Source organism: Macaca fascicularis, chromosome 8 (genome assembly GCF_037993035.2).
Source record: "Macaca fascicularis isolate 582-1 chromosome 8, T2T-MFA8v1.1".
NCBI lineage: Eukaryota > Metazoa > Chordata > Mammalia > Primates > Cercopithecidae > Macaca > Macaca fascicularis.
The window spans coordinates 133756951-133772088 of NC_088382.1; the positions used below are offsets into that span (position 1 = coordinate 133756951).

Here is a 15138-nt window from a genome sequence, read left to right on the forward strand (position 1 = left end):
GATAAAATCCAAAATGAGTCTGGGACATCTCAGTGGAGCAAATAGGGCAATTTGAACATCCAAAAGAATAATGACTGTGCTTTGTACATAACACTTTTTCTGAGTTTTGAATTATTTCCTTAACATAGTTACCCAGAAATGGAATTCCTACATTCAGCATATAAGATTATGTATGACCATATAATACACACATAGTTGTATGCGTGTATATATGTGTATACAACTACATATAATATACACACACACGTAGTTGTATACATGTGTATATGTGTATACAACTGTATTTTTGTGGTCATATATCTTATGTATGTACACACATGTATGTGGATATAACTATACACATAAATACACGTATACATATATAATGTGTATATGCAATGTGTGTGTGTGTATATATATATTCCTTTTCCTAAAAGATTTTGCCAGCATACTTTCCTCCATTAACATATGAGAATGCCTCACGTAATTCCAGTCAGGGGTGTGTTTTCATAAGCAATAATCATTGCTGAAGGCATGTCCATTCCAAATGCAATCACTTCTCAGCCTCTGAAGGCATCCCTCCTGTAGGCACGGTGCAGTTTGGCACATCAATTGTATATGTGATATGACAAATCCAGGCTTCTCAAGGATCTTTTCTTACTGTCTCCCATCCACAAATATCATTAGGCTAGTAGATAGTCTCTCAGACTGTCTATTTTTACTAACTCTGATTTTAAATTACATTTAGAGGATATTATTAGCTTATGACCTCTCCTTGGTGCTGAGCTGGATGCTGATGGTTGAAACAGGACAGGAAACCTGTGTGTGGAGCGATACCCAGAGCCACGGCATTTATCGAAGCTGTCAGTAAACACCTTTCCCCTGCAGCCTTCCCAATGCCTGATAGATGCATTGTGACCTTTCTAGCAGGGTGGTGGAGCTGGCGCAAGGCTCTTCATGATGATAACAAATGACTCCTATCTCTAGGGCAGAAGTAATTTAATATTCTCTGCCTCCTTTTTCTTTGCATTTGTTTTCCTATAGGAATCTGGGCCTGTGGGACTTTTCTGGTATTTTCTTTATGGGCAGAAGATGTTTTCTGTTAAACTGCATGTTTCTGTTGATGAAATAGTATTTAAGTTAACAACTACCATAGTTAAAGGCTTTCTAGTTAACAAGCCCTAGGCTAAGCACTGCATATGTGTTATTTCATTTATTTTTCAAAGCAACCTTATAGGGTACACGCTGTTAATAGCCTCAGTATAGTGAGACTTAAAGAGGGCAGGTGACTTACCCAAGATCACACAGCTAGTAAATTGTAGAGCCTGGTTTCAAATGCGGATCTGTCTATTCACAAGTCCTATTCACTTGACTATTTGTGTTGTCCTATGCCACGCTATGCCATGCTATGCTATAATATTAAGCTATCCAAAGCCAACCCACAGATAGAGATCAAAAGCATATACTAATGCCAGAGCAATGACAGCAATTATGTATGGGGTTCCTCCTGAATAGTTCAGAAACGGCACATTTATTCATTGTTACATAAATAGCCTACTTTTTTCTTCCAGAACAAAGTGCCATTTAGACACGTAAAGTGGCAAAGGAATGGAGTTTGGCATCAAAGGACCTTGGTGCGAATCCAGGTTTTTTAACATCAGTTAGCAAACATCACCAAGCCTTGGTTTCCTTGGTTGTAAAATGGCAATAAAAATGCCGTATAGTTTGTCAGATTGCCCAAAAGGTTAAATGAGCTAATGCATGCATAAAACACCATGCAAGTTATAAAGTGCCAGAGTTGAGTTTATTGTTATTAAGAGTAGAGAACAAAGGGGCAACTGCGATCCTCTAACTGTGGCCCTAACTTACTCTCTGTCGATTTCTCTTCTCTCTTCCAAGCATTCTGGATCCTAGCAATTGGTTAGCTCCTCTTAAGCTGACTCTACTTCAAATTAGAGGAAGTGGATGAAGTTCCTAGTGCATAATATTCTGCTCAGCGGAGCTTAAGTTACCTGTGAATGATCTCTGGAAATAAGTCTGTTTTGTATATTGGACGCCATTTCTCCATGAGTTTTGGACTTATTTCTTGAGTCTCTCCCAGCCATCAAGTCCTTAACTCTGCCTTTCATCAATCCTAGAAGTTAGAACCAGATAGCTCTAGAAAGCATCTGGCCATTTGACAGATCAGAAAACTGAGACTCAAGAAGACAAGTGCCATTGGATGGTGATCATGAAGACAATTATGGAGTCATCTCATGTTAGAGTTAGGCAGGCTCTTATAAACCTTCTAGTCCAATTTTCTGGCAATTAGATGAATAAGTTGGAAGGCAGCCTGCTATAATGGAAAGAGTATGAGCTTTGGTATCATACAGACCTGGGTTCAAATTCCAGTTGGTTGGCTTGTTGCCTGTGTGACCTTGGAAAAGTTATTTGATCTCTGTGGTTTCATTTCTGTATCTACACAAGGGAGACCTACCTTGCTTATTGCTATGATTGATAGACAGATAAATGATAGAACAAACCAACCTGGGGCAAAGTGAGCAATCAGTAAAGCACTACAATTACAGTTATACATATTATTACTCTACTATTGATGAATGTTTAAAGGAGAAATTCAAATCAATAGAAGCTTTATATTTTTTTTCCCCACAGTTTTCAAATATTTTCTGAATGCCTATATGTGCAAGTCATTGCCTATGGGGCTAAGATTTCTCAACAGGAATGAGAGACTACATATATACATGTTTTCACAAAACATTTCTAGATCATAGGACATTTAATGCTACTCTGAGTTGGGCCAGGGTTCCATTCAAAGGATGAATGAGACCATCTAGATTTTAACTCATGATTTCACTGGTAATAAAAGTCCACTGCACTTCTTTATTAATTCAGGCAGCCATGCCACTCCCTCTCTTTTCCTGCCCCGCAACCTTACCCCATATGTATTCTATATCTTTCTTACATCTCCCATGATTATATTTTAATGGCTGCCAGGAACCAAACCTACTTGTGAAGAAGTCCTGGCCTTTTTAGGGTGAATGGGTAAGTTAACACAAGACCACTGGCTCATCGGAATCTTAGACTTTTGTATTGGGGTAAGAAATCCATAATGTCTGTAAAGTCAAGTAATGCCCAGTTCATGTGTGATTCAGAGGAAGAAGCTTTATCAGCAATTGTGTGTAATAAAATGTTTCACTCCTACCAGCTCTGCCTCCCTCCTATCATCTTGAATTTCAATGCACAAAACCAAAAGAGGCAGGAGAAATGAGAGTCTCTGTCACCAAGAATAGGAGCTCCAGGAGATCAGAAGTTCTGTTTTTCTTAATCATTAAGTCTCTAGTGCCTAGAGCAATGCATGGCATACAAAGGATCCCCAAAAGTGCTGAATGAATTAGCGAACAAAGGAGAATGGCTAACTTTTGTGGGGGTCCTATCTCATCCTTTGATAAATCAAGACATACGTCCCTGCCGAGAACTGTGGCATAGTGTTCTAAAGAAACACATTACTCACAATTTTCAAATAAAATAGGCCATTTCTTATTGAGAGAACAGGGGAAGAGGGAGGGAGTGCTGTAATAAAAGGATAACCCTAAAATCACTAGTGGGGACAACAAAAAGAATGAAGAATGACAGAAAAGAAACACCATTCAGCAAATGTGGGATCACTGTCATCAATTTCCTCTTGAGAATTGACAGAGAAGACAGACTGTATCAGATTCAAAAGGGTCTGCCACTCAATTAGTCCCCTTTCTAATTACTGCAATATTTCTTCAAATATCAAGTGTCTACAAGAAGAGTAGTACATGTGACTGGGCTTGTGTGTCTGTGTGGACACATGGGACGCTTTCCTTCCACAAATCTTGAAACATCATTCCTAGGCTTTTGCTGTTCATCATAAAAATGGCTTCTCCCAGGACCAAAAAAGCAACAATATTTATCAAAATAAAGCAGCAGGATAATCAAAATACTTTCTGGAATTCTCCAACTTGGTAACACTTCTAGAAGGTTGCCATTGGCCCCGTGGGTCTTTGTGACTAGAAACAAAAGCTTTTGCATCTTTTTGCAGGGCAAGGTTGAAGCTGAGTTCCACCTAGTTACAGCAGAAGAAGCTGAGAAAAATCCTGTTGGAAAAGCCCGAAAGGAGCCAGAGCCCCTGGCCAAGCCCAAGTGAGTGGAGTTGTGAGTGGGAACATCAGAAATGGGAAGGGGCCTTTGCAGTCCTCACTGCTGTCTGATATGGGCACTTCATTAGAGCAGTCCTGTGAGATACCCAGGAAGCCAGGAGGCAGTCAATCGGTGCCTTCCAACCTGTGTAGCTTTTTGAAGAAAAAGCTAAATATAAGAAGAAATGTAAGACATAAACTATGCCTTCCAGGAGCTTTTGATCTATTTGGGGAAAATAACGCATTCATAAAATAGTTGTTAGAGTGTAGAAGACTCCGTAGTTTCAAAAGAGGGTGAGTCAAGCGATGAAAGAGTTAGGAACTTGAAGTGAAGGGAATCACTGGGGTCTGAGGCTGTCAGGAAAGATTTCATAGAAAAGGTGGGATTTGAGCTGGTAGGTGGGACAGATGGAGGGTGATGGGGCCTTGGGCTGGATTCTAACTGGACTCTTGCTCTCTGCTCCACATCAGCCTTTAACCATGGTACAGGAATCCTCATCATACAATGTCAGGCTGCTCCTGCTTCAGGTCACATGCTCTTCTCCCATTTTCAGGCCTCTCCCTATGGGTCCTCAGAAAGTGGGAGTCAGAAACATTTCCTGGGTGTCTTAAGCACTCTGAGTGTTGACAGGATGACCCCCCTTTTTGATTTTCTCTTCCTTCCCCCTCAGCCGCCCAGACACCTCCTTTTCCTGGTTCATGAGCCCCTTTAAGTGCCTGTACCACCTCATCTGGAAGAATTACAAAAAGTACATCATCATTGCTTTCATTCTGATCATCCTCATCATCTTCCTGGTCCTTTTCATCTACACCTTGCCAGGAGCCATCAGCCGAAGGATCGTTGTGGGCTCATAGAGGATCATGGAGGACCCAGATCCTCCCCATATACTAATCCTCTCTTCCTCATCTGGGAGCTTCTAAGAACATGTCAAACGCATGGCACTGTGCTGAGTGCTAAGGGGACAGATCAACCCTTCTTGGAAGAGATGGAAAAGAAACATTTTCTCCCTGCTCCAACCCCCGCCTCCAGGTTTCAAACTTATGAGACATAAGGCATGTTTTATCCCTTGGGCAGCATGAAATAAGGCACTTTCACCTCATGGTAATCAACAGTGACCTCAAATTAACTTAGATCAATGTTATCTTTATGTAATTGCTTATATCCTGAGAGCTTTAGTTCTGGGTCAGAGATTTTATTAGAAGTACTTTATTTTAAATAAAAATCTAGGCCAGTTGTGGTGGCTCACGCCTATAATCCCAGCACTTTGGGAGGCTGAGGCAAGTGGATCACTTGAGGCCAGGAGTTCAAGACCAGGTTGGCCAACATAGTGAAACCCCTTCTATACTAAAAATACAAAAATTGTCAGGCATGGTGGCACGCACCTATAATCCCAGCCACTCGGGAGGCAGAGGTTGCCGTGAGCCGAGATCGTGCCACTGCACTCCAGCCTTGGTGACAGAGTAAGACTCTGTATCGGAAAAATATAAAAATAAAATTTTAGAGCAAACAAACTGAAAATATTATAACAAATTACTAGACATTGAACCTGTCCCTTATATCTTAACCTTGTGTAATCCTTATAGTTTACAGAACACATTCACTTAGGCTGTGAAACTGGCTTGCAGACAATGTCACATAAATCATCTAAAATACCTTATTGTTGAAATTTCCATCTAGAGACGAGATGTGGTGGATTTTCTATTAAAGTCACCACTTGCGGAACATGTTCAATAGTAGTAGTTGGCTCTGGAGAAACCTATTTTGATTTATGCTCTGTGGCAGTTTCCAGATGGGAACTTTTTAATATGTTGTAAGATATATGAAATATAATTGCGTGGATGGATCAGGGGCAGCTCCATGCCACCAGCAGGAATTCTCTTTTGTCAGATATACAAGGTCCACCAAGTATGGTGTTCCCATAGACCATGATATGAATGGCCATCCCTGGCACTATTCAGCACTTAGCCTACCATATGTGCCAGATTTCATCATGAATCTTAAGCACAAATTTTTATTTTATTTGAGACAGAGTCTTACACTCTTCGCCCAGGCTCGAGTGCAGTGGCACGATCTTGGCTCACTGCAATCTCCACTTCCTGGGTTCAAGCAATTCTCATGCCTCAGTCTCCCAAGAAACTGGGATTACAGGCACTTGCCACCACACCTGTTTTTTTTTTTTTTTTTTTTTTTTTTTTTTTTTTTTTTTTTTTTGCATTTTTAGTAGAGATGGCCACCAGGTTGGCCAGGCTAGTCTTGAACTCCTGGCCTCAAGTGATCTGACTACCTTGGCCTCCCAAAGTGCTAGGATTACAGGCAGGAGCCACCACACCCAGCTGCTTAAGCACAAACTAATTTCAAAACCAGTCTTAGAAATGATATCCTACGCACTTGTCAAATGGGGTCAGTGTTTCTCGAAAGTAAACCTCTGCTCTTCATAACACAGAAATCTGCCACCCTACCTAAGGCAGGGACTTGAAATGAGGCGCAGTTTTCTCAGATATAATAAGGAAACAGAAGAATTGGAATATTTAGTCTCAATTCCCATGCACAATTTTCGGCCTCGTATGCAAATCAATATGACAACCATTTCTTTTTTCTATCAGCAAGAGTCATTTGTTGGTGTTGGGAGGCTAGGCTGGAGTTCCCCTCTTGACACCAGAAACACCAGGGCTACTGTTTTGTTTGACAGTCTAGCACAGATGTCTTCTAAAGGGTAACATTTACTTCTATATAGAAAGCCATTTTTAGAATGTTCCTGGTCCATCAAAGGAAGACTAAAAGCATGTTCTGTGTGATTTTGGACTTAAGCCTTTTTCACTGAATTCTGGCCCTAGATACTCACTAGTAACCATAAGGCCCTGTTTTCCCCAAATGCTGAAATAGAACATTTACTGCATTGGCAATGTTTTCTAGTGGGATTGGTTACACAAACTGTCATTCATTTTTACTGTGCAATATTGCACAGCCATAATTAATGGTGTAGTTAAAAATATTTGATGGCATGGAATATATACATTGAATACATTGTAAGTAGGAAAATATACAGGCTAGAAAACTGTATGTATAGCATGTTGTAAAAAAAGAAAATATATATATACATGCATAGCAAAAAATGTCAGGAAGAATATGACAAAATATTAATGATTATCTTTTAGTATCATCTTTTTTACTTTGTCTATTTCTCCTAAAACTTCTAAAATAAAAAGGTATTATTTTTCATGTAAAAAGCTTAATAAACTTATGTGTCCATTTAAAAATATTCACCGAGTGTCTCCTATGTGCTGGACAGTGGGGATATGGCAGAGAAAGGACAAACAGTAGCTCCCCACGATATTTTATCTTCAAATTATGGGTCATCCAAGAAAGGCACCAGATAAGGAATGTATTTCATGGATGAGGTTTAGGAAAAAGTATGACTACACCTCTGGTGATGTTGACAAGGAGAACAGCATTATTTTAGGATAAATGTGAAAGTAAGGTATTCTGCTTTCTGCTGGATTGTGGACAGGAAGATGACAGGTAAATTCTTGACAAAATGTACATTTTTCCAATTCATACTAAAAAGCTAAAAGTTTAAAATCCTTGTAAGTTAAACAGAGCTCATTAACTCTCCTTTCATGTCAAAAGACATCCAAATGCTAAAAGCCTGGAGCAGTATTTGAAACACTTTCAGATCAGATGGCATCTTAAGAAATGTGTGAGAAGCAGTGGAAAGCAATGATAATTTTGGAATCAGCTATGTCTGGTATTCTATACATAGTTTATTGCATATGCCTGTCCTGCATGTAAAAATTAAATAATGTTCCATGCCTAATTGTGCAGCCCTGGTGCTAAAGATATTACAGTGTTGTTTTTTTTTTTTTTTAAGCCCATTTCCCAAGAAGTTGTCATGAGTTCCTACTTGTGTTCTTAAATAAGATTAATTTAAATTTATTCATTTGACAGCTTAGAGTTTTCTTACAGTTTAAATCTGTTTCAGAAAGGTTTTATTTATGTATTTTACAACATTTGAATCTTTTTCCCCCAAACAAAGCAAAACAAAATTAATACCAGCAATAACAACCACCACCACCACCACCACCACCACCACCACCACCACCACCACCACCCCCCCACAGGATGGGATATCCAGTTCTGTGTCACCAGAGGTTGAAACACTGGTACCCCTCTTGCTCTTTCCTTTATAAGACACATACACGGAAATTACAAGATCTACTTCACAGCTGGGGCCATTTGGTGCTTAGTCATTTAACAGATAATTATTGAGTTCTATCCACTGCAGGTGCTATAATCAGCACTGGGGATACAAAAGTGAACAGATAAAGTCCTTGTTCAAACTCACGGAACACAGAGCTTGATGGAGAGAAGACATAAAACAACCACACGCATAGATCATTACAGACTGATGGACTAAACAGAAACAAAATACTGGGAGCAGAGAAAGAACACCTTACAGGGGGCCTGCACCCAGTCTGGCATCAGAGAGGCATCCTGGGAAAGGGATGGCTGAAGAGAGATGACAGAAGAAGAGATGGAGAGAAAGAAGAGCTCTGAGACAGATGACGACATGTGCAAAGGCCCCGTGGTGGGAGGGTGCAAGGCACACAGAGGAGTCTGAAAGGGCGTCATAGTGAGATGCAGAGGGTCCTGAGATGGAGCTGGAAAGTCATGCAAGGGCCATATCCTTAAGGGTTTGGGTCTTTATTTTAAGGGCAATGGATAACTATTGAAGAATTTTAAGCAGTGGAGAGGTAAGTTAGATTTCAATTCCATATGGAAAACAGATCAGTAGCCCTCCCCACAAGAGGGTGGCTGGGTTCACTCAGTAATGGCAGTAGAGGAGGGAAGTGGAGGGATCAGAGATTCTATCTTTAAGGCTCCAGGGTGGTCTAATGGGGAACTTGGATCTAGTGTTGACTCTGTTTCATACAAACTATGTGACCTAGGGCAGTACCTTCACATCTCTGATCCACAGTTTCCTAGTCTGGCATGTGAAGAGGTTCATATATATGGTGAGGAAACGTCCATGGCATATTCTGGTGCAAGGCTAGCATGTTGATGGGTCTGTAGCATGGAGTTTGAAGGGGTGGACTGAACTCAGAGCTGGATTGTGAAGGATTTTGAATGCCATGCTAAGAAGGTTGGATTTATGCGACATAAAGTGGGGAACCCTGGGAGGGTTTAAGCAGAGAAGTGGCAAGAACAGGTCTGTGATTTCAACAAGTTGTTCTGCCTTCTGTGCATAACAAACCGTCAGGGACAATTGAGGTGGGAGACATCTTAGGACTCACGAGACATAACCCTGGCAGTGACAGAGGAGCCAAAAAGAAATTATTTAAGCAGATAATGAGGGTAAGAGAGTTCTCAGTGGAAGTTGCTTTTAATAAAAATCAGCCCCCAGAATAATTTTTTTTCTAACAGAAAGCAGCCTGAAAAATCAAGCTACAAACATAGATAAGCAAGCTGGAAGTTTCCATAGGTAAATGCCAGCAGCTGTGCCAATAGAAAAGGAGTACCTGGAAGCCAGGTATGTTCGACATGGAGGCTCCCGCCTTTTCTTTGTCATCCTGTGTGCAGTAAAGAAGCAGGCAACATGGCGCCAGCCAGGTAGAGAACCCATTTGCATAATAAAAGATTAGGGTGGAGCTGCCAGCTTCTTTGTGCACTATGTAAATGAAATGCCTGGTCCAACCAATCCTCTGCACACTATGTAAATCAGACACTGCTTCAGGCTCATCTATAAAACCAACCACGTAGCACTGGGAACCAAGAGATCCATTCCAAACCTCTTCCCTCTGCACAAGGGAGCTTTTCTCTTTCGCCTATTAAACTTCTGTTCTTAAACTCACTCCTTGTGTGTCTGCATTCTTAATTTCCTTGGTATGAGGCAACCAACCTCGGGTATTACCCCAGACAGACAACGTCAACGCCACTTCAGCAGGATATAAGAACCTATGCCAGGACCATGGCTGTGAGGACGGAGAGGGAAAGCCAGGTTCCAGAATGTTGATGACGTTCCTCCCAGAGGTGCCTGCCAGATAGGACAGGGAGTTTGGATGCTGGCTCCACCATTTCTCCCTGGGCAGGTCACTTAGCCTCCCAGAGCCTCAATTTCCTCATCTGATAAAAAGGAGGTATTACCTGCTTGGCAAACGTTGGTGTAAAGATGGAAAAAAATATACAGAAAGTATATAGCAAGAGTCTGGCACAAAGCCAGTCCTCAAAGGTAGTAGCGTATGTCACAGGTATTATTTCTACAGGCAGAATCAACAGGGTTATTAATTGGAAATGGACAGCAAGAAAAAAGGATCAGATCTTTCAGAAATGTTCTGCTACACAGACTAAGAAACTTTGCAACCAGAAATTATCCTGAATGCGTTAGTTTTCTATTGCTTTCTGTAGCGGATTACAACAAACTCAGTCGACTAAAGTAATACAGATTTACTGTCTTACAGTTCTGTGGGTCAGAAGTCCACCATGGGTCTCACTGAGCTAAACTCAAGATGCTGGCAGGGCTGCCTTCCCTTTGGAGGCTCTAGGGGAGAGGCTGTGTCCTGGCCTTTGTCAGCTTCTAGAGACGGCCTGCATTTCTGGGTTCCGGGCCCCCTTTCTCCATTTTCAAAGCCAGCAACATTCCAGCATCTCTCTGTGCCTTTCTTCTGTAGTCACATCTCATCTGACTGCACCTGAAAAAGTTCTTGTTTTTTTTTTTTAATGCTTCTTATATTTTAAGCTGTTATTTTATTTTTTTATTTTGAGACAGAGTCTCACTTTGTTGCCCAGGCTGGAGTGCAGTGGTGCGATCTTGGCTCACTGCAACCTCCACATCCGGGGCTCAAGCAATTCTGTCTCAGACTCCCGGGTAGCTGGAATTGCAGGCACCAACCACCATGCCCAGCTAATTTTTGTATTTTTAGTAGAGATGTTGTTTCACCATATTGGCCAGTCTGGTCTCGAACTGCTGACCTCAAGTGATCTGCCTGTCTCAGCCTCCCAAAGGGCTGGGATTACAGGCATGAGCCACCATGTCCAGCTTAAGTTGTTATTTCTTTTAAGGCCCATGTGATAATATTGACTCCCCCTCTATAATCCAGGATAATCTCCCCCATTACAAGGTCCTTAATCACATCTGCAGTGGAGACACTTTGTCATATAAAGGAACATTCAAAGGTTTAGGACGTGGGCTTTTTTTTTTTTTTTTTTTTTTTTTTTTGGTGGGGGGGCAGAGGGAGATGTTATTCGTCTACCACATTGAATATCTCCCAGACATGATAATTCAGTCCAATTTGGAAGCCATTTCAGTGGAGCTTTGAAAGTTGCAGTTTGAAAGTTGATGATTATGGTGTGTGAAAGGAAAGGCTCCACAGACACTTTTCTCTCAGAACAAGATGTTTTCACTTGCTGTTCAACTTCTCAAGTGACAATTATCTCAGAAAAAAAAGGGAAGGATCCCTCCTGTCCTTCCCTGATTAAATCCTGGAGAGCACAGTGGATAAGGTGCTTTCTGAGCAGATGCGACAGGACTCTGCCACTTCTTCCCACATCCCAGCCTCAGGAGAGCCCTATAAACCTCTTAAGTTCAGCTTTACCTTTAACGCAGCAGTAGTTTCTTTACATTCTTTGCTCTCCCTAGTTTATAAAGGGCAATTTGAGAAAAGTACATTTTTTCTGAAGCATTGTGTGGTTTCTGCATCATTGTACTAGCACAAAGAAAATGGGCTTTGGAAACAGAGAGAATGCCATTGAAACTTAGGCGTAGCCACTTACTAGCTGCATGACCTTGAGCGAGTTATTCAATGGCTCTGAATCTCATGCTCCTGATGCATAAAATGAAGATAACACCCATCTTACAGGATTGTGTAAGGCTGGGCATGTGCAGTGGTGGTAATGACTGGGGACAGAGGTAGAGGAACATTATTATAAAGTATCTAGTGTATTGTCTTCTATATCATAGGTATTTAAATTAATAATCGCTTACTATCTAAGCAACAGACAACTAATATTCCTTCAGTGCTCTTATAGATTACAAAGTAATACATACATTTTCTCATGAATTCTCCCAACAACCCCATTTTGTAGAGAGGAAACAGCTACAGGAACCTCCAGATCACCCGTTCATTTGGAACAGATCTAAGACCCAAGCCCACCTTCTGCTCCTTGGCTCTTTCCTTCCTAAGAGGCTGCCTGATGGTTGATTTAAGGTGGGTAGGGTTGTCTCAGGCAGAAAATTCCTCAGTGATTTTTTGAGGTTCATTCATGTGTTAGGGGTTGATCTAGCACCGCTGAAACATCTCAAATGTGTTTTACACGACACTATGGGGCATGTTTTGAGCCTCTCTTTTTACCTGAACTACATCATTTGATGGTTAGAGAATGTAATGGGCATCTCTCATTCATACTACCCTAGACCTTTAAATATTTTTTTTTTCAAATTTGACACATCTTCTAGTGAGAATCTCCCCATTCCCAGTGCAGAAAACAAACTCCGGAGTGCAGACACTTAACTGAGCTCCCCACAGCCAGGCATACAACTTGGAAATTAGTTGTGTGAAGAAACAGACAAAGAAGGAGGTATCGATCGCCCCAGACACTGCTAGCTGCATAATAAACATGCATTTCTCCCTCCTCCTTGGTAGAATTCCAGCTGTAGTTGGGGGAGAATGTGCTGAACTAAAAGCACATATTTTCAATCTCTTGCTATTAGGGGTAGCCAAGGCTATGCAAGCAGAGATCACTGGGGAGGGCTTTTAAGAAATCTCATTAAAGGGAGTTCACTCAGTGGCAGGCTCTCCATGCATTTCTTCCTCCTCCTTCATCCCATCTGAACTGTGGTGTGATAGCTGGGGTCACATTGATTGTACAGTCACCAAGCCATTTCTAGTTGGTGTGTCTCTGGAGTTTTCTATGTGAAAGCCAAATAAACCTCTGTCTTTCTAAAGCCAAAGTTATTTGGGGGTGTTGGTGTTATACACAACTGAATCAAATCCCAGCTGACATAAAGAAGCTTTCCTTGACCTTACAGAAATGGAGCCACTTCCTTCCAGTACCTTGTCTGATTGCTTCACCTCAGATCAATAAAGGACCAGGTAACACTAGGCCCCTTTGTGATGACATTTCTCTTCAAGTTAGAGCTAAAGTCCATGGAGAATTTCATGTCAGGGAACACCTTTGCACTGGTGGACCAAGCCAAACAGTTAGAATCTTCAAGTAAAAGTTATCTCTTTTATTTCCTGAGCTTCTCCTTAAACTTCATCTTTAACTTTTAAAATTTACTTTTAATTTGTGTATAATATACATAACACATAATTTACCAGTTTAACTATTTTCTACAAGTACAGGGTTTTTTTTTTTCCTTTCCCCGCCCCCCCCCCCCCCCATGGAGAATGGGGTCTCACTATATTGCCTGGGCAGGTCTAGAACTCCTGGGCTCAAGCTATCCTCCTGACTCTGCCTCCCTAAGTGCTGGGATTACAGGTGTGAGCCACTGTACTTGGCCATGTACAGTTCTATGACATTAAGTATATTCACACTGTCATGCAGCCATCATTGCCGTCTATCTCTAGAACTGTTTTCATATTGTAAGACTGAAAATTTGTACCTGTAACCCCCCATTTCTCCCTCCCCCTAGCCCCTGGAAACAGTCATTCTACTTTCTGTATGAATTCGACTAATACGGTATTTGTTCTTTTGTGACTTTAACTTAGTATACTATCTTCAGGGTTCATCTATGTTGTAGCATGTATGAGAATTTCTCCCCTTTTAAAAGCTGAATAAAATTCCATTGTGTATGTATATACACCACATTTTGTTTATCCATTCATGGGCACTTGAATTGCTTTCACCTTTTTGCTATTGTAAATAATGTGGCTATAAACATAGGTACGCAAATATCTCCTCCAGACACTATGTGATAGTCTGTTCTTGCATTACTATAGAGAAATTCCTGAGACTGGGTAATTTATCAAGAAAAGAGGTTTAAGGGAGTTGGGTCAAGATGGCAAACTAGAAGCAGCTCATGTGCACTGCTGTCATGGAGAGGAAACGAAAGGGCTAGTGAATGCTGACTCTGCAGGCTGATCATCTAAGAAACACATCAGGATCCATCAAAACAGCAGGGGAACACAGAGAGCAGAGAAGAGGGAAGCTGGGTACCAGCCTGTCTTGGCTCACTGCAGAGCTGGAAGAACCTCTCCATCATGGGAAAGGGTGAGTGAGTGAGAGTCTCCTGAGGGATTCACACTCTTCACAGGGATCTATGCAAAACTGGGAATAGGAAAATCCCCCTGGCACCCTAGCATACCCTCTCCAACCACGCTTCTAAACTGAGACAAAGAGCCACTTGCATGTTTTGCAGGAGAAACTCTTGAGTCTAACGGGATCTCTACAAGTCTTGAGTTCTGCAGCAGACCAGCACTGGTGTCATGGCCCCAGTAGAGGCTGCAGTCACAGTGCCTGGGAGCAGTAGGATTGCTCTGCCCACTCTCACCAGACAAGGCTCAGCACCAGCTTCCAGTCCAGCAGCCTACTTCTGTGTGAACTCGGCCAGTGGGTGACCCTACCCACCCCTGCCACTGGTAGCCCAGGAGGGCAATGCCTGCTAGAGATTCCAGCCCAGTGGTCTCACTTCCACTTGAATTCAGTTGCAGGCACAGCCTCTTGTCATTCCAGGAAGCGCCCGGATGGCAGAGTGGGGGGCCTCACCTACCCCTGGTGGCCAGGCAGGCAATGGCTGTTAGGACTTCCAGCCCAATGGTCCCACTTCTATGTGAACTCAGCTGGCAGGTGCAGCCTCCTATCGTCCTGAGAAGCACCTGGATGGCAGGATGGGCAACCCCACCCACCCCTGCCATTGGTAGCCAGGTGGGCAAGGGCTGCTAGAGCTTCCAACCAAGTGGTCTTGCTTCTGTCTGAACGTAGCCAGCAGATACAGCCTCCTGTTGTTCTGGGAGACAGCCAAACAGTGGGTTGAGTGACTCCACCTACCTCTACCTCTCA

General features: G+C 42.0%; 1 protein-coding gene across 1 annotated transcript in view; it reads left to right on the top strand.

Moving 5' to 3' along the window:
• FER1L6 (fer-1 like family member 6) overlaps window positions 1-5142 on the top strand; it is a 213514-nt gene extending 208372 nt beyond the window's left edge. The window contains exons 40-41 of the mRNA XM_005564037.5: window positions 4046-4146; window positions 4814-5142. Coding sequence (XP_005564094.3) covers window positions 4046-4146; window positions 4814-4997 — 285 coding nt within the window. The 3' untranslated portion in view covers window positions 4998-5142. The remainder of the gene's footprint in view (window positions 1-4045; window positions 4147-4813) is intronic.
• The last annotated feature ends 9996 nt before the right edge of the window (window positions 5143-15138 follow it).